We start from the raw sequence: 23,239 nt of genomic DNA, 5'->3' as shown, positions 1-23,239 counted from the left end.
GCAGCAGACTGGAGCAAACCAGCCAGTCTCATACAGGGAGGCAAAAACCCTGGTCAAACGAAAATTCAAAAACATATTCCAGCAACAACATCTGGTCATGCCTCACCTGCAGCGATTCCAGCAGACAATCATATTCCAACTACGCACGGGGCACTGCCGCCTGCGAGACCACATGTACCGAATAAAGCTGTCACACTCCTGACTGCCCGTGTAAAACAGGCCCACAAACCCCGGAGCAAATCCTGCAGTCCTGCCCCCTGTACCAAGATGCACGGACACAGCAGTGGCCCTATGGAGCCACACTGGCAGAAAAGCTCTGGGGCACCAAAGACCAAGACCACCACCTTCATCTCCAGCATAGGACTGCAAGTCTGAGACCATGATCACAGGGAACGCAGAAGAAGAAGCCTGCTCCTGCCATCCACAGGAGTGGCTGTGCTTCAGCAGAAATCCACTGAAAAAAGAAGTTACGTATTTGCGCATTAGTTGGCCTATAAATACAGAAAATGAATTGTTCAAATTCATGAGACCATTATGACCTTTGCTCTTGATCCCAAGGAAAAGGGTATTCCCATCTTACAATCTGTAACCAATGCACCATTCTGGCAAATCACTACTCACTTCCTCCAGATGATGTTCAAGACCTGAAGGGTTGCTGGATTGATGTTCACAAGTTCACATGTGAACTTCAAAGTGATCTTGATTTGGGCATTGTCAGCCCTTCTGTTAGAATGCACCACAGTCTCCTGAAAACACATGAAAACTTAAAATGATCAGTTCTACTATAAGTTGAGTTCACATCAAGTTAACTGGTACATGAAAAGTCACTATTCTCAAAGCTACTTTACTATGGGGTCTACATATGATAATGATAATTCAGTATTATGTAGCGCTGAATCTTGTGTAGAGACAAATCAAAGTGCTTTCAAACCAGTCATTCACATGCATGCATAACGCTACACTTGAGCGACTGAACATAAAGAAGAGGCAGGGGAAGGCGGCTATGTTGAAAAAAGGTAGGTTTCAAGGCCAGACTTGAAAGAGCTGAATGTGGAGACCTGACGAAGTGAGAGAGGAAGTTCATTCCAAAAGCAAGGTCCACAGACAGAGAAAGAACAGCGGACAACAGTGGACATGGACCAACACTTTCAAAACAGCTCTTCAGCTTTTGTTTTAAAGATGTCTTCCGCAAACTATAGAGCATGGCCTTCCCAACTTTTTCCAGAAAATGGACGTTCCATTTTTTATGAGAATCGATAAAAAATATTAGAAATCAAGAAACAAACTTTGAGGCAAGGTGGCAGATGGAAGAGTTGTACATCATATTCATTATAGTCAGTATCCTCTGAACATTTGTAAGCAATAAGCATATCAGTGGTGCAGTCAGTGTGGTCAATCCAGATTCTTTAACAGTGGAAACAGAATTGTCATACTGTCTTAAAAGCAATTCAATGAACAATTTCCCCCCCATAATAATGCCACCTCCAAATCTTATTGGAAAAAAAAAAACCGGTCACAGTCCAGAAATGCAGTAATGTATAAGGCTCGCACTGAACCTTGGAGGAAAGAAAGTAAAATTGTCATGATCTGGAAATAAGGTTTAACCTGTAAGACTTGCACTTGTGAAACTGGAAATGCGCAGAAAAGATCTTAGTAGTTCGCATTTATAAACATTTTTATGACACACACCCATGATCAATCGGTAAACCCTGATCACATGCTGTTTACACACATGAGCTATCTATACACAAAACCGACACACTGAATAGAAAACCAACTGAATACCAAGTGCTTGTGAGCTGCTGTATTTATTAAACATTTAAACTTGTGCGCTAAACTGTCTTCACTCTAATGAACTTTCTGATAACAGGTGTTGTAGACATTGCTGGTTACACTGTATTATATCGTCACAAACCTTCATGCACAATTCTGTTATGTCTTTCAACCTAAAACCATCATTTCTTGTTTTCTTCATACAAACATCTTTTTTACATCTAAGTTCATGCTAACATAATTCCAAGTGATGATATAACACACCTGCAGCATAAAATTTGCAGTTTTTCCAAACTGAAGCAAAACAGTTAAGAGAAAAAAGAATTTCACATTAATGTATTTTAGAAATGCAGATTTTTTTTATTTTAAAGTTGCCAAAAAACAAAAACTGCTTACATCATCAGGCAGTCGGGTTGGCAGAAAGAGAAGCATCCCATCAAAGGCTCTGATAGGGCCAATGATATCACCATGGGTGTAGAGGAGGCCTTTCTTCACCCTTTTACCCTCAACTGGTGGGGTGAAGTTCACATGATACTGGTAAATTGTCCATTGTTGTGGAACCCTCAATTTGAAGAAATTGCCTCTCAAAGCAATAGACCTTCCCGCTTTTCCTGTTAAAGAAGCAAAACAGTTATTCACTACCTTCAACCATTCTAGCTCACTTCCCTTAACAATTCATTTTAATAAAGTACATGCACGAAGTAAAATACTTGAAGATGGATGTAACACTGAACATATGGAGAGGATTTTTGTGTTGGTTTTTGGGGGGTGTTGTTTTTAGGGGGAAGGGGCTGGGGGTTTTACCTTCACAGCAAACATGCATACTGGGCTCAACATTAACAGTTGCCTGACTGCCCAGGCAAACCAAGCCCTTACTGAATTTTCCAGACTAGACAAGCATATTTCTTAACACTTGCATGTAATTCAGGGTTTCTCCTGATCCTGATCGTCAGATATTCTCTGTCTGATCATCAGATATTTGGAGTCATGACTTTGATAAGCATAATCAAGATTTGGTGTACAGCTGTAAGGTGACAAGACAAAATTGCTATTTGGACAGCCAATACAGCCATCAGTAACAAAGTACCCAGATCCACTGAGTAAAATGACTCAAATCACCACACACCAGGGCCTGACATTAACTTTTCTTCCCACTTGCCCAGTCGGGCAAGTGACTGGAAAATTCACACAAAGTACACACACACAAAGTAGTCAAACCCTTTTCTTTAACTGATGTTTGTTTTGTTGGGTTTCACCAAAGATAACTGTTGTTTTCAACAGTCTCACTTGACAAAAACTGCCTTTGGCATGTTTTTGCAGTTGACTGTCAGCCACAGAAATTATTTCTTTTTTAACCTCCACTGCAAACAGCAACATGCAGAGTTAAAAAGAAAAGCCAGCATTTGTACTGTGAGACAATCACGGTCAGGATTTGACAGATCCAAGTGATTCTGTTAGATGGGGTCAACAGTTACTGTTTCTCACTTGCCTGGTATGGCAACTCCGTTGAAAATTCACTTGCCAGGATGGCCACACCAGGATGGGTTTCAGTTGTTCTCACCCGGCATCAGAGAGAGTGTGTGTGTGTGTGTGTGTGTGTGTGTGTGTGTGTGTGTGTGAGTGAAAGGGGATGGTGAAGGGTCACAGTTCCAGAGAGGGAAGGTGGTACAGCTGTTCTTCTACATGGAGGTTGCTTAGCAACGGAGCTTTCCACAATGTCCTCTGATATGTGTGGATCCCCTCAGCAAAACCGGACTTTTGACCTCTACCCTGCTTCCATCCTTTCTACTATTCCCAGTCTGACCATGTAAAAAAAAAAAGGGGGGAGGGGGGTGACTGGGTTGGCGGTCTGGGGGGGCTAAGGACAATTAAGTCTGCTATATGGGAGGTGTCTGGAGGAGGGGTCAAAGAGAAGTTAGGGGGTTGGGGGGTGAAGGAATGAGATGGGGGGTGGGAGTGGGGGTGGGGGGGGTGGGGATTGTGGAGGTCATGTCTGTGTTGACTTGGTTTAACCCGGAGAGCGCGATGAGCCACGATCGTGGCTTTCCCGGTGAAGTGCGATGGGCCACTATGCTCGGCAGCCTTCGTAAAACTGCCTCGTTCTGGTGTTACTGCCTCCCTGCTTGTGTTTGCACAAACTTTGACGAGTTTATAAGTCCAGATCTTCGTATTTTTTGTAAACAATGAGTGACACTGAAGTTGACAAAGCTCAGGAAATGAGTGACCTTATCACTAGTGATGATTCATTTGCTGACAGGGATTCTGGTGAAAACGGCTTTGTTATTTTGACACTTGGGCATGCTGGCTTGCTTGTTGTTCATTCTGTTTTGTGTCTCCAGCCACAAAAACTGGGGGGTGGGTGATGGGGGTGGGGAGGGGTGGTAAAGTGGGTTAGGCATGGGTCTACTGCGATTTCTTGACCAAATCAAGCTAGAAAACTGGAAATTATTTTGATTTAAAGCATTCTTGCTGCTTTTGAAAGCAACATGAGCTAAAAGAAAACATTTATTTCTGTTTTTGCCTGTGATTGCATAAAGTATTGTAGATGTGTGCGTGCGTGGCGTCGGTGGGTGTGTCTCAAACAAATAATACAGTGCTTATAATTTCATTGTTTCAGTTATATTCATTTCATGATTCTGCAGCCAGAACATTTTCTGCACAGTTTAATGCCAATTTTGAGATTTTGACTCAGTAAAAGATGTGAAAATACCTATAAACATTGTGGATGACGTTTTCGGAAAACAAGTTTGCAAAATTTGTTGTTTATATCCTGTGGAATATCTCCAACTACTTACAAGGTACAGCCTTTTTCTTACTTTTATCTGATTCTTCATTCACTCTACTTTCCAAAAATGTATAGGTTTACCTATTTATTCTTACTGATAAGCATACAGATGCCCCAAATCAGAGCACAGGTAGCGGAGGCAAACTATCCCTTTGTTTTAAGCATGATTTCTGTAAGTATATTTTATTATATCCAGCACTTTGAGGGTTAAGTTATGATTCTACAGAATGGCTGTTTCCTTTATGATTTACCAACTTGACCTTTACACTGAGATGCCAGGGAGAGAGAGTGACAGAGACAGAGAGAAAGAGAGGCTGAATGAGACGGAAAGACAGGCAGATCACAGTCAAAGAAATGGATGGGAGGGGAGGGTGGTGAAGGGATAGTGCTGCAGTGGTTTTGACAACCTTGCCAGTGGAGGGGTGAGGTGTTGGCGGAGGAAGAGTGGGTTGGGGGGGAGGAAGATGGGCACAGCCCATGAAGGTTGCCCTCTTGGACTGGCTACAGACAGGCCTGGTTGGCAGTTATGTAACCCGTCGCCACCCCAGCAGCAGTGAAAACTCCTCACTTTGGCCAAAACATTTTTTTCTTTCCTCACAAGTTATACTGAAATCTATTTTCGTGTAAGTCAAAATGATGTACAAATTACCCCAAAATGGTACTGGTAAACAGGTCTGTCATAGAAACAAACTCTGTTGGGTTTTTTTGTTTTGTTTTGTTCGTTTGCTTGTTTAAAATGGAACGACAGAGTACGTTGCGACGTGATTTTTTTTAGTTGTGATGTGATGGGTGGAAGATGAACTACGCAATAAGAATTACCATTGGCTCTCCAAAAATAGCAACCAATGGCAAATCACCTTTTAGAGCTGTATGATAGCTCTCTTTTTCTGGTGACCACTTGTCACAGACTTAAAACATCGTCTGCTAGAGGAAGAGTGTCAGACGATCGGTGTCTTGAACGTGACGGACATTTTTGAAAACAAAACATGCTAATCTTGGAAAATATAGCAAGTTCGGTGAGGGCAATACTTGCCCGACACGATGATCTACTTGCCCCAGGCAGTCGGGCAACCGTTAATGTCGAGCCCTGCACACAAAACAAACTTATCCCACATTTCTTGTGCATCCCCTCACTCCCTTCCACCCAACCTTTCCCTTTTTCTTACACAATCTCCTATTCTATTCTTACTCCTTTATTGGTGTGAACATCAATGGCAGAAGGGATGTTGTCATGGAGTAATAGGGTTCACCGCCCCCCACCCATCACCCATATGGTAGACACACTTGCAACATTATTGGATTCTTGATAAACTGATATTTTTTTCAGCAACTTACCTTTTTTTGTTTCCACATGAGTAGGTCTGTACGACAAATCATCGTATGGATTGCGTCGTGGTGGTCGATCACCTCCCGGTCCACCTTCACGCCCTGGTCTGCCTCCATTACCTCCACGCCCTGGCCCACCTCCAACACCTGCTCCAACTCCACGGCCTGGTCCAACTCCACCTTCTCCACTGCCTCCTATTCCTGTACCTGCCAATTTGCGGGCAGCCTCTTCCACCTCCTTGCTGTCCCCAGGTCTTCGGGAAGTGCCTCTGCGAGTCGCACGCCCACTCCCTCCTACCGCCCCTTCTGGTGGAAAGTCACTAACCACCACTGCTGGCTGTGGTGCTGGTTGGGGTGGCGGTGGCTGTGGCTGTGGCTGTGGGGGTCCACGAGAGGGTGGGGGACCCCAAGCTGATGGTACTTGAGAGGGTGGGGGTCCTGCTCCCACCGGCTGTTAACAGGTAACCTCCTCTTATTACAACCATCATACTGTTTCACATGAAACAATTTCTCAAAGTTATCTTAAAAAAAAAAAAATAAAAAAAAAAAAAAGAAAGTTTTTGAGGTTGTTTGTTCAAGGCAGCACAGGACTACAGCAACAAGTGTAATGCTTTAAACAGAATATGACATTAGGACTCAAGACTTGTATCCTCCCATTGTCAGTCTGCAACACAAACCACTTCACCACAGCTACTAGTTCAATTTTTATAAATTCATGTAAGTGTAGTGACCCTTTTCCCTGGATATGACTTCTTTTAAAACCATTCCCACTCATTCAGTCTTGTGGCGATTTCCTATCAAAATCCCACCGGAAGGGAAATAACTCTGCACAACATTTACATACACTTTACAAAAATATATTCAATCACCTTTAATCAGGACATAGATGAAAAAAATCACACAGATTATTTTGTAAGAAATACACAAGTCCAGAGTGATAATTTCAAACAGAACTTTAAAAAAAAAAGTAGGATTTCCTTTTTTTTTTTTTCATTTCTGTGAACCATGGTTTCATTTACAACCAACAAAAGATAAAACTCAGTACATTTTTTTTCACCCACACCATCTCAAAAGTTTCATCAACATTGTACAAAGATATGATTGTCAAACTGTTTGTGCTTTCTTTTTTTTTTCCATGTCTTTTTTCAGGTAAAAAAAAAAAAAAGGGTTCATCTGGTCAGGAAGCAGGAACACTGAAAAAGAACTGTGAAAAAAAGACCAATAAATGCAGCCTAATGTTCTGCCAGTGTTGTCTGTTGTGTGTGCATGCTACTGTGTATCTGTGTGCACTTTCTGGATGATTTCCTGGTGGAACTGAACAAAGCACTGTCCCTTGCACAGATGCACTTTGCAGACAAGGCACCCGAACATGCTCTTGACACCATGTCCCTTCTCAGTCTGCACTTTTGCCTTCTGGCAAATAAAGCAGTTTCTTTTGGTGCTGGGAATCCGTTGAATGGTGTACGTCAAAAGCTGTGAAGCGGTCACTCCTGCCCGAGAGATGGCCTGGGGAGCTGCATGGGGGCAGCTGATGTTTGCCTCAGACAGTCTTCTTCACAGCCAGACAAAGTCTACCAGATGAAGTCCTTTTCTGGAGGGTGAAGGCTGGTGGGTCATCTTCCAGATGATGAATGAATTCACCATTTGCCACCTGCAGCAGCCGCCAGCACAGGTACCGCCACCATTTGATGGAGGGTTGTCCCACAGGGTAGTACAAGACATACTGGTCGAAGAGGTCTACACCAAACATGCTTTGGTTGTAGACCAGGACTGGAACCGGAACCGTCACTTTCCTCTTTCCACCAGGCGCTCTCCTCTCTACTTCCCCCATCACTGGTTCCGCATTGGTTGACAAGAAGGCAAGTGGCCTCTTGTTTTTCCAAAGAGCTGCAACCATGTTGCCATCTTGCCGAAACTGCACGTCGCCACATTTCATCTTTTTGGCAGCTGTGGCATTGAGCGCCTTGGGCCAACCGGATCTATTCAGCCGAACAATGGAGTACATGTATGTCTTCCTCTTCTCCAGATCTTGGGACAGTTTCACTGATGAAAAATAGTTGTCGAAGAAGATGTGACGTCCAGTGTCCAGGAAGCGCTCTGCCATCTTCATCACCACATGGTACCCCAGGCCATATAGCATTGGTTCTGCGACAGCCCCCTGGTACACATCAAAGTTGAGAAGGTATCCTGTCCTGGGATCAGCAGCACACCAGACCTTGATACCCCAGGGATTTGGTTTTCCTGGAAACAAAAAGCATGAAATATATGTATTTCTTCTGTTAGTTCTAACAATACCAGCTGCCTGAAAAAAAATTTTTTTTTTTGTTCTTTTTTTTTTGGTTAGTTCTGATTTTGCCCATCTTGTCAGCAGACTGAAGTGGAATGATCCTGGAAAAAAATATTTTCACTATGAGTATGAGTATCATTTTCTGATAAAACACACACACACACTCACACATACACACAAACTCACTGACACGCGCATGTGCGCATTCACACTCACTCACTCTCACACTGACACACACTTTCATGTTCTATACACACCTTTGATGTACTGCTTGAAGGAAAGACGACCATTGAACTTGATCATGGCCTCGTCGATAGAGATGTCCATGCCTGGGTTGTAGTGGGTGCGGCTGTTGTTTGACACCAGATCCAGTAGAGGTCGAACCTTGAGTAGGGGGTCATAGCCTGGTTCACCTCTGGGCACAACATTTTGTTTGTTGTTCAAGTGAAAGTATTTTGAGAGCTTCTGAAATCTTCCTTTGCTCATAACATCTGCCACAGCGGAATTCCTCAGCATTGGATTTGTTGACCAGTACATTGACAGGTCTGGAAGTTTTACGATTCCAAAAAGAAACTGGATATAAATGAATATTTTCATCTCTTCAGCAGTGGTCTCCTTTTTTTTCTTGTTTTTCCTTGGCATACTCATTGGTCTGTACTGCTATCAGACCAAGAAGTCTCCGGAATCAACAATGAAAAATAATCGAAGAGCGTGGCATCCACTGGCAAATTGTGTGACACACCGATTTCCAGCTTGTACTCTTCGTCCAGTTTTTGAAAAGTTCCATGTGCGTTCACATCCTTTGTTACTGTTGACCAGTTCGCTGTCACAGTCTTCTTTATTTTTTGTCTTTTTTTTTTTTTTTTTCGCCTGGCTTGAACCAGAAACAACTGGTAATTCAAAAATATCACTGTGATCACCATTCTCATCTTCTGCATCTTCCGACGATGAGTCTGATTGTAACTGACGAAGAAGTTCACTGTTCACCAACAGGTTCAGATCGGCATCAGAGTCAGAATCATATTTCACCATCTCACTGCATTCGAACCCTTCAAAATCACTTTCATCATCATCTGTGTGGCCCATAACGCTGTACCACCACTCACGGTTGTTTTCTGCTGCCATTTTCCATTGATGACTGACTGAATTTTCCACAATTTAAAAAAAATCGTAGCTCAGAAACTACTGCACCGATCAACACGCTGTAAATTGCAAATGGCAGTTTTAGAACGGAAGTCTCGCGTCAGATCTCGCTCATTTGCATAAAAGTAAAGGCTTATGGGATATCGAACCGAGAAAATGATGACCCGAATCCGGTTTCAGTGGGTTCTCACGAGTCTTCCAGGATTCTCAAAGCGGAAACACGGTGGGTGGCAGCAGGTCTTCCGAGTGGGATAGGGTTAAAAAAATAAGCATCCATCACTCATACAATCTACAATATAGTTCAGTAATCTTACCCTATCACCTGGCCTTGCAATGGGATTTTCTGATTCTCTGAAGCCCCGTCCTCTTGCTTTTTGGCCTCGTCCTCGACCTCTTGCCCTGCCTCGACCAGGATTTGGATTTTCCTGGTCCGCCATGTCAACATCTGGAATTTCTGTGGGAAGAAATATGAAAAAAGCACACATCAGTTTCAAGAGATACAGCTAAATTTTACTGTAATATATATATATATATATATATATTGCTTAACCCTTTCACTCCCCTATTTGTGATTTTTGCAAATAATCACCAAACTCTAAAAACAAATCAGAAAAAATCAAAAACTTGCGCTTAAAAGTATGTAAAAATATATTGAACATTGCTAAAGAAAAATGGAGTACATAATTTATTGACAGGATGCAATAACTCACAATAAGGGAAAGATAATTCAAATTTTCACATGTAAAAGTAAAATACCCAAAATATTTTGAAAAAAAAAAGAAGAAAATTTAATTTACAGGTGGAAAATGTGCTGTTAGCAAATGTGTTAGACATAATCAAGTGCAGTTATGTTGTTTCCTCCACTGTCATGTTTTAATATAAACACTATACATAAGCACTCACATATACACACCCTGCCACCCAAAAACCCATGAACACTATCACACAATATTACTACACAAGAGCTCACTGTTAACAAATTTCAGCTGGAAGCTTTCACAGTATTTAATAGTAAATGAAAACACCAAAATGGTTTCAAGCTAAAATATTTGTTAGTTATTTAGCTGTTTGTTATCACAGCTGCTTAATGTATTAATGGCACTTGTTTTATACATTTGAAGATTATGGTTATCACAAACTAATAAATTGAAACATCCCCTCATCTTGCTGTAAGAAAATATTCACTGGATCCCCTTCCCCACCCATGCAACCCCTCCCCACAAAAGTGGACAACAGCAGTTCAGTAGACAAGTGTTCCATGCATCGCTGTGCATTTGGATTTGATTCATTACTTATAATCTGTTAAGGCACCCCAAAGGGATGTGTTCTATCCCCACTGTTGTACTTGCTATTCACACATGACTGTGCAACTCAAAATGAATGTAACACCATGGTCAAGTTTGCCAACGATACAACTCTAGATGGGCTGATTATGAACAGTGATGAGTCAAAATATAAGTACATGAACTTGTCAGCTAGTGTGATCAAAACAGCTTAGAACTCAACGTATCAAAAACCAAAGAATTAATTCTAGATTTCAGGAAGACCAGATCTGACCCCTTACGACTTGTCATTGAAGACAAGCAAGTAGAGATCATCAGCGACTTTAAATTTCTCGGACTGACCATTTCCAACGATTTAAAATAGAAAAATACACAAAAAATTGTCAAGAAAGCACAACAGCGCTTGTACTTTCTTCGGCGCTTCAAAAAGTTTGGAATTAAAAAAGAAATCATGGTTGATTTCTACCGAGCAGTCACTGAAAGTGTGCTAAACTTTGCTATTACTGTTTGGTACAGAAACATTTCCAAGGCAGAAGTTGCAGCCCTTAACAAAATCGTAAAAACTGCCACCAAGATTACCGCAGCTGATCTACATTCTCTAGAAGACATATCACAAGCGGCTACTCAAAGAAGCAAAATCAATCAGCCAGGACGAATCACACCGGGGACAAAGGGGAGGTTACCTACTTCCGGGAGGTTATCGGCCGTAGCTACTTTTGTTTTCTCCACATAGGCGGATAGTAATTTGCGCAGGACAGGAATGTCAGACCCCTGCCGGAGTCTGCACTAGTGGGTCATGGTTAAGTATGTGTAACCAGCTTTTGGGATTTTCGAGATGCTCCCATCTGGTCGACATTTGTATAAGGATGAAAACCAATCGCTTCACCAATAGCTTTTTCCCCAAAGCAGTCAATGTCCTGTCTCTCGAACAAATCCAGTGTGATAAATAGCATTGTGCAACCAACAACCATCTACCTGAATATCTAGTCATCAGCCCATCCACATGTAATATGCAGCTTCTGTTCAAACGTGTGTGTGTGCGTGTGCAGTGCGTGCATGGTGAGTATGCAGGTTTTTATACTGATATGCACTTGTCTTATTTCTACTGTATCTGTGTTTGTGTATGATTTTCGATTATGTTGTTCGTATCTTGTTATGTACTATTCCCTCACCCCCCCCCTTCCCCCCAACCCCCCTCATGGTCACGACACTTGGTCACATCAACATGACCCATGTCAGTGAAGTCTCGTGGCGGAAAAATGTGGACGAATTCTAGCACGCGTTCTGAGTCAATACAAGGAACTTCAAATGGAACTCCGCGAATATGGACTAAAAATTATACCGAACTGCAGTTGTTGTTTTCTGTTTTTGTCTGGGGTGGGGATGTTCATCAAATTTTCGGTGCCTAAATTTTAGAAATGGGCCGGAATTGTTTGTGACATATATCTGCCCGCCATGTATCTGTCCGCCATATTGCCTGCCACAATTTCGCGAGTTTTGTCCAGCCGCTTCCTCGTAATGTTTTCGCCGTTCGTCATCCCACCTTGCCTCCTAACGTTCACGCGAATAAAAGAAAAACGAAAAAAAAATCACAAATTATCATCTGCTTTCTCAAAAAAACTTTTTCTTTTCTTCCCATAAAACGAGCTGGCTTCGCATTCACCGGAATCAGATACTGCAACAAGATAAACATCTCATGGTCTTCATCTTTGACGTGCGAAGAACACCTTTATCCTTAATATTTTTATTCTAAATTGAAACCTGAGTATCATGTCCTATGCATGGACTCAATTCTGATAACTGACATGCTTTGGAGAAAGAACAAAAATCGAAATTCATGTTGTACCTCTGTCCTCTCGATTCTCGTATAGCTCCCTCCAACGACCTGCAGAAATGCCCCACGCACGGAAACGGTTTGACCATGTGACCAAAGAATCATCTGATTGGCTGAACTTCAGTCCAATCGTCATACACACAGTTTCAGTTTCGGTTTCAATGAATCGTCCATGGCAGATACAAAAATGGTCCAAATGCAAGCAACAAAACCGTTATCTTTACGATCCAATAGAATAAATCATACTGATTATGTTGTTGTAAAGTTTATCGCTATAGAGGGGCGGGAATATCGGTAGATTTTGATTTCTAATAATTATTTTTCACGATTCTGGCCGTCGCAAGGAGTCGCAAGGCGAGAGCATATTAAGGCGGTTATGCAAGCGCGGACCGCAAGTCGCTCGGCAGCGTTTAGCGCGGTACAGTACATGTGACTGACTGCTACCGCGCTGATGCTGTCCTATACCTCTATCCATTGGGCACTGCAGCAAATGACAGATACCGTACAGAAAGTAAGAGAATTATTTGGGGTAAAAAGGAAACAAACATTTTTAATTTTCGTGTATTTTATACTAAATTGGTAGAAGACGCAAATTTGCTTTTATGAATGTTTTACAGTTTCTTACCAGTCATGACATTTCATAGCGGAAAATGAAAACAGTATCATACTGACTGCAAAGGTGAATCTACGATGGCAATATGGGACCATTTAGTTCGAAAGTGCAATAGTTTTTTGACATTTTACGCAAAGCACAAGAAATACTTCAGGCTCTGCTTAATGATGTGTAGAATATATATACATTAATACGTTTTAACCAGGTTTGTTTAAATAAATATTGATGGAGCACTGTCCAGAATTAATTCAGAAAGTATGGGAGGCAGGTGATCGCAAAATCGACCAACATCATGTCTAGATGTGAAAAGAACGGTATGAAAAACATATTTTTCTTTGGAAATGAACCAGTACTTGTAAATGTGAATCCTGGTGCAGCAGACACGTCAATTTAGTGTCGGAAAGAGAATGCATTTGGCTGGAGTATGAAGGTGGCAAAATGAAGTGCATCAAATAGCCATGAAGAGCAAAGACTAACTGGAAGATAAAAATGGGTCGGTCTCCAGAACATTGTTGGAAATGGGGGTCTCTCAGTCTGATTCAATATAGTCATGTGTTTACAATGATAATTCTTCTCTCTCTCTCTCTCTCTCTCTCTCTCTCTCTCTCTCCCCCCCCCCTCTCTCTCTCTCTCTCTCTCTTTCAGGATTGCAACTGAATAAAGAAATATCTGCAACAATTTTGTGAGAATCTGTTTTGTTCTTTTGTCTTAAATATGTTGTAAACCGCTATTAAAAACACTCAAAATTTCGGCGCCATTTTGTGACATGGCAATGTGTCTGAACATGAAGTGGTCAGAAATAAATAAGTACAAACCTTATCAAAATCGAGTCCATAAATACCTGGTCTATATTTTATTTGTTGTAATTATAAAACATCGATCATCAATAAAAATGCTATCTTAAGTTTGAAATATTACGCAAAAAACTAGTGTGACAGACGTAAACAACCGGTTCCACTTGACATGTTTTTCATTCATTCAAAGGCAAGCACATTCTTGATTTCACAACACTCGTTCTTTACTTGCAACAGGTGGTCAACACAGCTATCTTCGACAGCACATACACTCATTTTCTGGTAAAAATGACTATTCAACTAATCAAAATACATATGACGTCGCATATTGATTTTCGGTTCCTCTTTTCTGTGTTACTTCTGTACATGTAAACGTCCCAATAAACTGAATATACATGTAAACAAAATTAAAACTATTTTCACATAAATCATGCAGATTCATCGCGGGAAAGCGTAAATCTGTTTGAAAAACACCCTTCAATCGTGTGTTTGAACACAGATTCAGAGAATGTGGTGTTTTCAACAGTGTGTGAAATTTACAAGTGTTACACGGAAATCTCCAATACTGAATATTCATTCGCACCAAATGGTTGATATATTGTTTGAAAATAAATGTGTATGTTAATTTCGTTGTTGTTATGGTTTGTTTATGCAGTTTTCTCTCATCCGATTAAGTTTAGACACAGTCACTGTTTCTGACACATGGCGAGATTCGGTGGTATTCAGATACAGCCTAAGATTTCGAAACAAGTTTACTCATGTTGACTGATAAGACTGCTTTCAGTTCAATACTTGTTGCATCAAAACTCAAAGTAGAAAATCACCCCTTTTAATTACCTTGACTCTGGCTTATGCTGTCTGGTGAAATTTTATCACGAAATGATGTATGATGTTGCTCACTCATTCTTCTTCTTCTTCTGCGTTCGTGGGCTGCAACTCCCACATTCACTCGCATGTACACGAGTGGGCTTTTACGTGCATGACCGTTTTTACCCCGCCATGTAGGCAGCCATACTCCGCTTTCGGGGGTGTTGCTCACTCAAATTTTAATCTAAATTCCCTAGTCCAGAAGTGTCAAAGAGTGGAAAGTGGTTCGCATTCTAAACATCACATTTACCTGATAAGAATCATGTAATAAAAATTAACCAACAGATGAACAGATAAATGAAATAAACCAAATTTTAAGGCCAGTCCTTGAGAGCATACCACTTTCTGTTATCCCTAGTGGAGTGATGGCCTAGAGGTAACGCGTCCGCCTAGGAAGTGAGCCGAAGAATCTGAGTGCGCTGGTTCCAGTCACGGCTCAGCCGCCGATATTTTCTCCCCCTCCACTAGACCCTGAGTGGTGGTCTGGACGCTAGTCATTCGGATGAGACGATAAACCGAGGTCCCGTGTGCAGCATGCACTTGGCGCACGTAAAAGAACCCACGGCAACAAAAGGGTTGTTCCTGGCAAAATTCTGTAGAAAAATCCATTTCGATAAGAAAAACAAATAAAACTGCACGCAGGGGGGGGGGGGGGGGGGGAGGGGGGGGGGGGTGGCGCTGTAGTGTAGCGACGCGCTCTCCCTGGGGAGAGCAGCCCGAATTTCACACAGAGAAATCTGTTGTGACAAAAATACAATACAATAAAATACCATCTTCTACCATTTTCTGAGGTCACATGCTATTTTGTGGCTGTGGACAGCTCGTTATTTCTCAGTTACTGGCAGTTCGACTGATGACCCCATCCACCTACTGTCCTATACAGCTCCACCGTTAGCTTTTTAATCTCCTCAGTCAGTAACTGACACCCCAAATCCCAACCCCCGCATCCAATCCCTCGCTCATTCTCTTCTTCTTCTTCTTCTTCTTCGCGTGTGGAAGGTACCAAGAATCTGGACAAAGACCTGACATGGAAAAAAAAAAGGCTGAAAAAAAATAATATATATATATATATTACTTGGATGTTTACGTCTCTACCTGGTCCAATCCATATAATAACAGTCCCTGTTTAGGAAAATACACCCTACCGGCACAGTTAATGATATGTATGTTCCTTTTTTTCTTTTTTCTTTTTAATTTTTTTTTTAGATCAGTGGGCCCAGCCCCACGCGCATTCAACAACACGGTAGGAGTCGGGGTGAAGGAGTGAAGGTTGGGAATTCAGCGATTGCGCTGCCGGATAGTTTGCCTCGATGACTCGTTGATTTTGGCTAGTTTAGTAATATTTCTGTCAGAAAAAAAAGTGACCGAATCTTAAAAATAGTTGCAAGAAAAGTTTGGTGGTGGTGGTGGTGGCGGTGGCTTTTGTTGTTGTGTTGTTTTTTTTTTTCTTTTTGGCCGTTTGTCGTTGTTGTTGTTGTTGTTCTTCTTCTTCGTGATCATGATTTCTCGCACTATCGCCTGCAAAAAATCTAAGAAAATCTACGGTAATGTCAGATAAGAACAGGAAAATAAAATGAAGAAAAATAAATAGGTTGAGATGGAAGGAACATAATACTTGATGCTGCTGCTTCCAGTGTCAATCGCGAGGGCAGCCTCCGTCGTGCTTAACTCTTTCCATACGAACGGCGAAAAAGACGAGGATGACACCGTTTCACTGCAATTAACATGATCATCAAACTATCACAAGCGGAAGGCTCTTATACTGAACAGGTGTATGTAGAGAACCAATACTGCATTTCTGACGACGGAAGCAAAAGGTTTGGTCATTCAGACATCCAGTGGAAGTCCGAGGCGGTATTGGTCCTGAGTGAGTTAATTTCTACTCTCCGTGCAGTTCAACCTGTTTCGTCAGTACAGTTTCACTCACGATCGTACGTTTTGCATTGAATTGTTAGCAATGAATTAGTGTTTCCGAGACAATGAAACACACTTAAAACTGTCAATTACAAAGTAAGTTACTGAAATGTAATAACAGTTATCTTGCGTCTGGATAGACGCCATGAAAGCCGGGTGGCACAGAAGAGAGACCCTGGTGATGTGTTGGACAATGGTGAACGTCTATGACCGACGCGCTTTCAAAGTTTCTTTCGCTGAAAAAATTACGATACCAAACTTTCTTGAGATTTTTTTGAGTGCCAAAAATGGAAACACGAACGGTCATCAACTGAGATACGTGTGTAATCTGCAGTAACGACAAGCCATTATTCTGTGTTGTTCTTTTTTTCTTTTTTTTTCTTCTCAAAAACTAATTAGTCAGTTAGTCATTTAGTTAGTTAGTTTGTTTGTTTGTTTGTTCGTTGTATCTGTTTGTTACTCATTTATCGATTTATTGATTTATTCGCTTATTCTTTTGTCAGTTTGTCATTGCGAATTGTCTGTAATTCAGTTGTTTTGTTTTTACCGTCGCATTTCAATTATCTTTTTTTATGGGGATATTTCAAACAAGTGTGCGTGTGTGTGTGTGTGTGTGTGTGTGTGTGTGTGTGTGTGTGTGTGTGTGTGTGAGAGAGAGAGAGAGAGAAGCTAATAGTTACTTTGAATTTCTAAGTAAAATATCACTAAATGCGCATGCGGCACACACACACTCTCTCTCTCACTCACACACACTCTCTCTCTCTCACTCACACACACACACACTCTCTCTCTCACTCACACACTCTCTCTCTCTAGAAGCCATGCTGCACGTTGGGATTCAGTCTGCCATTCCACGACCACTGACGTGTCATTCCCCGTGTCAGTTGATGCACTTGCTCAATAACAGTGTCAGAAGAAAGACCAGCCCAGAACTGATCACCTCCGCGGATGACCTTCTTCAAATTTGTTGTTGGTATACATTTCAGTGTTGGTTTGTTCAAGCTGCACCATATCTTGTAGGCACAGCTGGATTGACTTTGTGTACAGATTCACGGTGACCAGCTGAAACCAGAAAAAGTATCACCTCCTGCAACGTACTCAGATGTAGATGTCTGTTTCCTTTCCTCTGTGCCTTCAGAAAATGTCATAAAATATCTATGAGATGCGTTTATTGCAACCACAAGGCAGCTGTGGGTTGTTGTTTCAGTTCATCTTTCTTTGCATCCAACCTGTCAGATATTCTGGAGATAAGATGCGTGTTTCCCTCAGGGTCATGAGCCACAGGTTTGCCTTCCATGCGAGAATCATACAAAGGCAGTCCAAGACCAAGATTTTCATCTAAAACTTGTCCTACGAAGTCCGTGTGATCAGTAGTATTTGACTAGAAAGTGGTACTTGAATTTTGAACTTCACTTTGAACATGTTGATCTACTGGTTCTAAATAATGACCTTCTGGAACAAGATATAGATTCAGTGTAGTTGGCAGCTTGACACCAAATGTCTTAGTAGTCACAGGGTGCGTGCAAGCAAGAGTCCACTAAAAAAAAATGTCCTCTCACTGCTCGTGTCACTGCTTTGCCTTGCATCATGTGCATGGCAGTGTTTGGAGCATAGGACAACTCCAGCAACCCACCGCCCTCCATCAACCGTCCAGTGCAGCCTGAGAAGCTCCTTTCAACATAGAAAGCACCACTGAAGGCGCAGCACCATCGACTTCATATGACTCAGTGGTTGGAAGGCTCATTTGCAAGAATGATGTCCTTGGCTTTCCACCAGAGTAGTTGATCCAGAGCCAGTATAGGTGTTGAGTTGTGTGGCCTCTTTTGTCACAATGATGAAAATTAATGCATGGTGGAATAGAGACAGGTCATGTCACTTGGATTGAGATCAGTCGATCATGGGCAGGAAGTGAACACCAGAGATGCCACAGTGACTGCCCGTGTGAACAGTTTGCATCATACCTGACCAACCAGGCCTTGAGGTACGAAGTGGCCAAGAAACTTCCCACATGAAGTCAGCTTGTCATTATGGGTCATGTGTTTTCAGTTAAATTGTCTGATGTCACTGAACCAGAGACTGTCCAAGCTACTGCTTCTGTTTTGGTAATAAGATGTCACAATGCGAGCTTTTTCTTTAGACCTGGTCAGTGTTGACTTCTAATCTTGGAACTGTTTTCATCAACTTGCCGCAAGGTATATTTACAGCAATGATACCCATTTCATGAAAAGTATTGTGGCTATCCAGCGTACAGGTGTTGTGATCAACACTGTCTGGTGTATATATATATATATATATATATATATATATATATATATATATATATATATATATATATATATCAGAAATGATTGACTCTTCTCGAACTGAACTGATGAAAAAGTTGCACACCCAGTCCTAACTGCAGTGGGGGGCCAGTATAGCTCTTGGACGAGCTGCCTTCCCAATAGAAAGGCACTGTTTTATCTGCATGTTTTCCTTCTTTTCCTCTGGGTCTGTCTGACCATGACCGCACAGACTTGTAAACAGATCCATCTGTTCACAAGTCCATGCCCTCTATTATCTCCCCTCCGACATCCCCCCCCCCCTCCCTTTTCCCGCATTCAGGCCTCACCCTCCTCCCTCATTCCTTTATTAGCAAGACAACCCACAACCCAGCTGTTATCTCTCTTATCTTCGTACATCCTCTCTTTCTCTTCCCATCCCTTCCCCTCTTCTGCAGTAAGTGACCAACTCTGTGGTTAAACTCGCGTTGCACCATATTCTGAACGTTGTTTCTGCCGCTTTTCCGTTTCTAGTTTCTGCGCTTAGTTGGTGAATCAGCTCTCACCTCAGGGTATTATATTTGCAATACTCGGCTTCCGGTTCTACACAGTGAGTTTTGAAAGGGGTAGAGTGGGTGGGAGATGGGGGAGGCCGAAGGGAGGAAAACGTTGGTCAGGGGCAGGGTGGAGTGGAGGGGGGATGTGGGGGGTAGGGCGTGAACAGAGGACGGGAAAGTAGGACAGAGGTGGGTTCTTAAACAGAGACTTAACTGTTTATGTCTGTGGGTCAAACATGTGGCTGAAAGCAGTGTGTAGGGTGCAGAGACCACACTTTATCCACAGGCACATGACACACACACACACACGAACACACACACGCACACACACACCATGCACTAACATGTATTATATGTTAGCATAAATCTCAGTGGAACGCCGCACACCTAAAGTGAAACGCTGGAAACATTCACATATGGTCACACACACACACACACACGCACGCATGCACGCACGCGCGCACACAGACACACACACACACTGGAACACGACAGACACTGACACCTATAATGAGCAAAATAGTAGTAGATTAATTTGATAAAGACAACTGCTCTGTCATGGATGCACCAATCAACACAAATTTGCTCCAACCAACGATTTCGACCATAATTATGCTTGTCTTGAACAGCTGCCATTTTGTCCAAACTTTGGCGGGAAACGAGCGCGCACGTGCGAAACCTTGGGTCAAGGTCACTACTACTCCATGCATTGGACGAAACAGCCGACACGGCATGAATCGTTCCATGTGGAACGAAGCAGGGTAGAGATGGCACTGCGCTCTTGACGACACGCTGTTTTTGAAGGCGGGGTGCAGGGGGAAGGGAGTGGGAGGGTGTAGTGAGGTGGGCTTGATATGAAATAAAAGGCGGGATGCACGGCATCCATTACTGTTTTGTGTGTGGTCATGAGTTTTAAGAAGAGATTAATTTTTTTTTTTAAGGGATTACATGTATCTTGATAATAAATTATTGAATTTATTGGCGTGATATATGTTGTGTGCGTGCGCGCGCGCCTGTTGTGTGTGTGTGTTCGTTCTTTAGTTTAACGTCTTTTCACTGTAAGTGATATTAGACGAGGGTACTGTGTACGCATGCGAGTAAGTGGATGTGTGTGTGTGTGTGTCACAGTGTATGTGTGTGTGTGTGTGTGCGAGCGCGCGATTTGTTTTGCGTCGGTGCCGTGCTCACTGGCACTCGGAATCGCAGAGAATTCGTGTAGGCTCTCATCTTTGGAAGCAGCGTGATACACTTGGTGGTTAGGTTGGCAGATCAGGAACTCGGGAATAGGGAACGTCCCACTAGACCGAGGGTTCACTAGTCCGTGGGTTCACTAGTCCGAGGGTTCACTAGCCCTCGGGAATAGGGGGATCATTTGTCACTGAGCATTGCACCTCACAGGCGCTTGAGTTTGTTTACTCGTATAATCATGTAGGCCGTATATAGTGATCGGCTCTGGAGAGTCAATTAAATCGTCACCTTTGTTTATGGATTACAGGAATCAGTATTTCTATTCTTCATTAAAGTAAAACCCCTGCATTTACAGCAGGAATTGTAAATCGTGGCCTCAGTGCTGGATTAAAGTGTATGGTGTGTTTTTTTCAGATTCAGTTTCAACTGACTCAGTGTTCACTGATTACCACTGTGCTGAACAGATTTTATACTGAGTTTATAATTGCAAAGCCGGGGGAACAGAACTGCCCTGCTTGTGTTACTTTTAGTGCAACAACGCGACAACACTGAACTTTAACAACAAGTGAAAACATAAAAAAAATCCGAGTCACACTACTTTTTAAAGAACCGCGGCGGCATACGCAGGCCCGGGTTCGCTGTTAAATTTCAATAACAATACAAAGTTATAGCTCTTGTCTATTATCGCGGCAGTTTGGATAGGTCACTTCCACATAATTAATTAATCACTTTCCAGACAACACTCTCCTGTACTCTTCATTCTTCTGGTGAGTCTTGTGTGTGGTCAGTGTTGGTGCATAGCCACTGACACACATGATAAAAATGGTAATTAAAAATCATATAAGAAAGACACAGCTTTCATGACTTAAGTATAATCCTCACTGATGAAAAAGAGCCCTGGCTATCTGTGGATAGTGAAATCGGTTACCTCCATGCACACCACGTCAAACGTGCATGGTAAAAAAAAAAAATAAAAAAAAAATTTAAATATTTTTTAAAGAACTGAAAAAAAAGAAAAAGAAAAACGGTCCGCTCTGCTTATGTTGACAGAGCATGATTGACATATTTACCATCTGGGCACCGGGGCACAGGCTGTTATCACTTGTCGGTTGTGTGTGTGTGTGTGTGTGTCACGATGTGTGTGCGTGTGTGTGTGTGTGTTGCGTGCGTGTGTATGCATGCGCATGTGCGCGCGTGATTTATTTCTATTGTTTATTTTATTTTATTTTATTTTATCTTATCTTATTTTATATTTTGTGTATTTTGTTTTTCAATCCTCACCGACAGATGACAGTAAAATGCACTCTGGGCTCCGCCACAGCCGGCACCGGGTCCGCCCTCCCCCCCACCAGGACCTCCTCCCTCACAAACACCACCCTCCCCCACGGCACAGCCGCCAAGACACAGACAGCACCCACAGCAAGCAGGATGCCTGGCCAGCACTTCGCAGGCCGCATATAATATTGTAATCCCAGCGAAGTTTGCGACCGCAGTAACTAGCGTCTGTATGATGTTCGTCCTTCAGGTTCGAAGATGACGTAACACATGGCTTCAAATATCAGATGCCGGTGCCTCAGTGTGGGTCCGGAGGTGACTGCAGCAACTAACAGGCTGTGCTTCTACATCGTCATCAATACTATTCAGCTCAGTGGTCTATATACTAGCCCAGTGGAAGCGGGAAAACTTTCCCCACACACTGAGCAATGACTTCTACTCCATGAGAGGACGCCACCTCAAAATCATGGTTATAGAGTGTCCGTGCTCGCTGTCAGGGCTAACATAATCAGTTCATGAACTCGAATTCCCACCCGCAAAGTAACCCCTTCCACTACTTGCAGGTTAGTGGATCTCACGGCTAAATTTTTTTTATTTTTTTTTATCAGTGATGCAAACCTTCCTCAACCACAACTACAAACGGCAACTGCACAGGAAGTGAAGAGCACGCTGTACTTGCGGATGAGCCACTTGACTGAGTTGGCCATCCGGCGCCGAGCTGTGCAAGTGTTATCCACGAACTTATAAATAAATAAATGAATATCCGTCCGTGGTGTTATCTCGTACGGCATCAGTGCTGCCATGGCTGCGTATGTGAGAGAGAAACAGAGACACTGAGACAGAAAAAGAGAGAAACACACACACACACACACAGATATATATATATATATATATATATATATACATATACAGAGAGAGAGAGAGCGTAACAGAGAGAGAGAGGGACAGACTGACCGGCACACACACACAAAAATAGAGAGAGAGGTTAGTGTAGTGATGCTCGATCAACTCACTCACTCAGACGTATGCTGTATCTCTCGCTTCACCCATGGTGTTCTCAAGGGCAGGCGACGTCAGTAAACCTCAAGCTGTTATCTCAGCTGACAACCAAACTGAACACAAACAGGATGCGGGGCCATTGTTTTCAGCTATGGCTACAGTTACACAAGAGAGAGAGATTATATATTCTCTCGTGTCAAATCACATGACTGTTTAATGATGTTCCTGCTAACTACACACCACAGTTTATTTTAACTTTCTAAATAAGACAGTACCTCTCTTGCACACATTGGCTACTGACGTGTATGAATACTTTGGACGCATTGGACACATTGACCCC

General features: G+C 42.4%; 1 protein-coding gene across 1 annotated transcript in view; it reads right to left on the bottom strand.

Moving 5' to 3' along the window:
- LOC143274918 (piwi-like protein 1) overlaps window positions 1–12,521 on the bottom strand; it is a 36,155-nt gene extending 23,634 nt beyond the window's left edge. Inside the window, exons 1-5 of the mRNA XM_076578905.1 lie at window positions 12,444–12,521; window positions 9,629–9,768; window positions 5,894–6,335; window positions 2,170–2,384; window positions 622–746 (exon numbers count right to left, since the gene is read on the bottom strand). Coding sequence (XP_076435020.1) covers window positions 622–746; window positions 2,170–2,384; window positions 5,894–6,335; window positions 9,629–9,751 — 905 coding nt within the window. The 5' untranslated portion in view covers window positions 9,752–9,768; window positions 12,444–12,521. The remainder of the gene's footprint in view (window positions 1–621; window positions 747–2,169; window positions 2,385–5,893; window positions 6,336–9,628; window positions 9,769–12,443) is intronic.
- Between the last annotated feature and the right edge of the window lie 10,718 nt (window positions 12,522–23,239).

The sequence above is a fragment of the Babylonia areolata genome, chromosome 29 (genome assembly GCF_041734735.1).
Source record: "Babylonia areolata isolate BAREFJ2019XMU chromosome 29, ASM4173473v1, whole genome shotgun sequence".
Classification (NCBI taxonomy): domain Eukaryota; kingdom Metazoa; phylum Mollusca; class Gastropoda; order Neogastropoda; family Buccinidae; genus Babylonia; species Babylonia areolata.
This window is presented reverse-complemented; position numbering and strand designations above follow the sequence as displayed.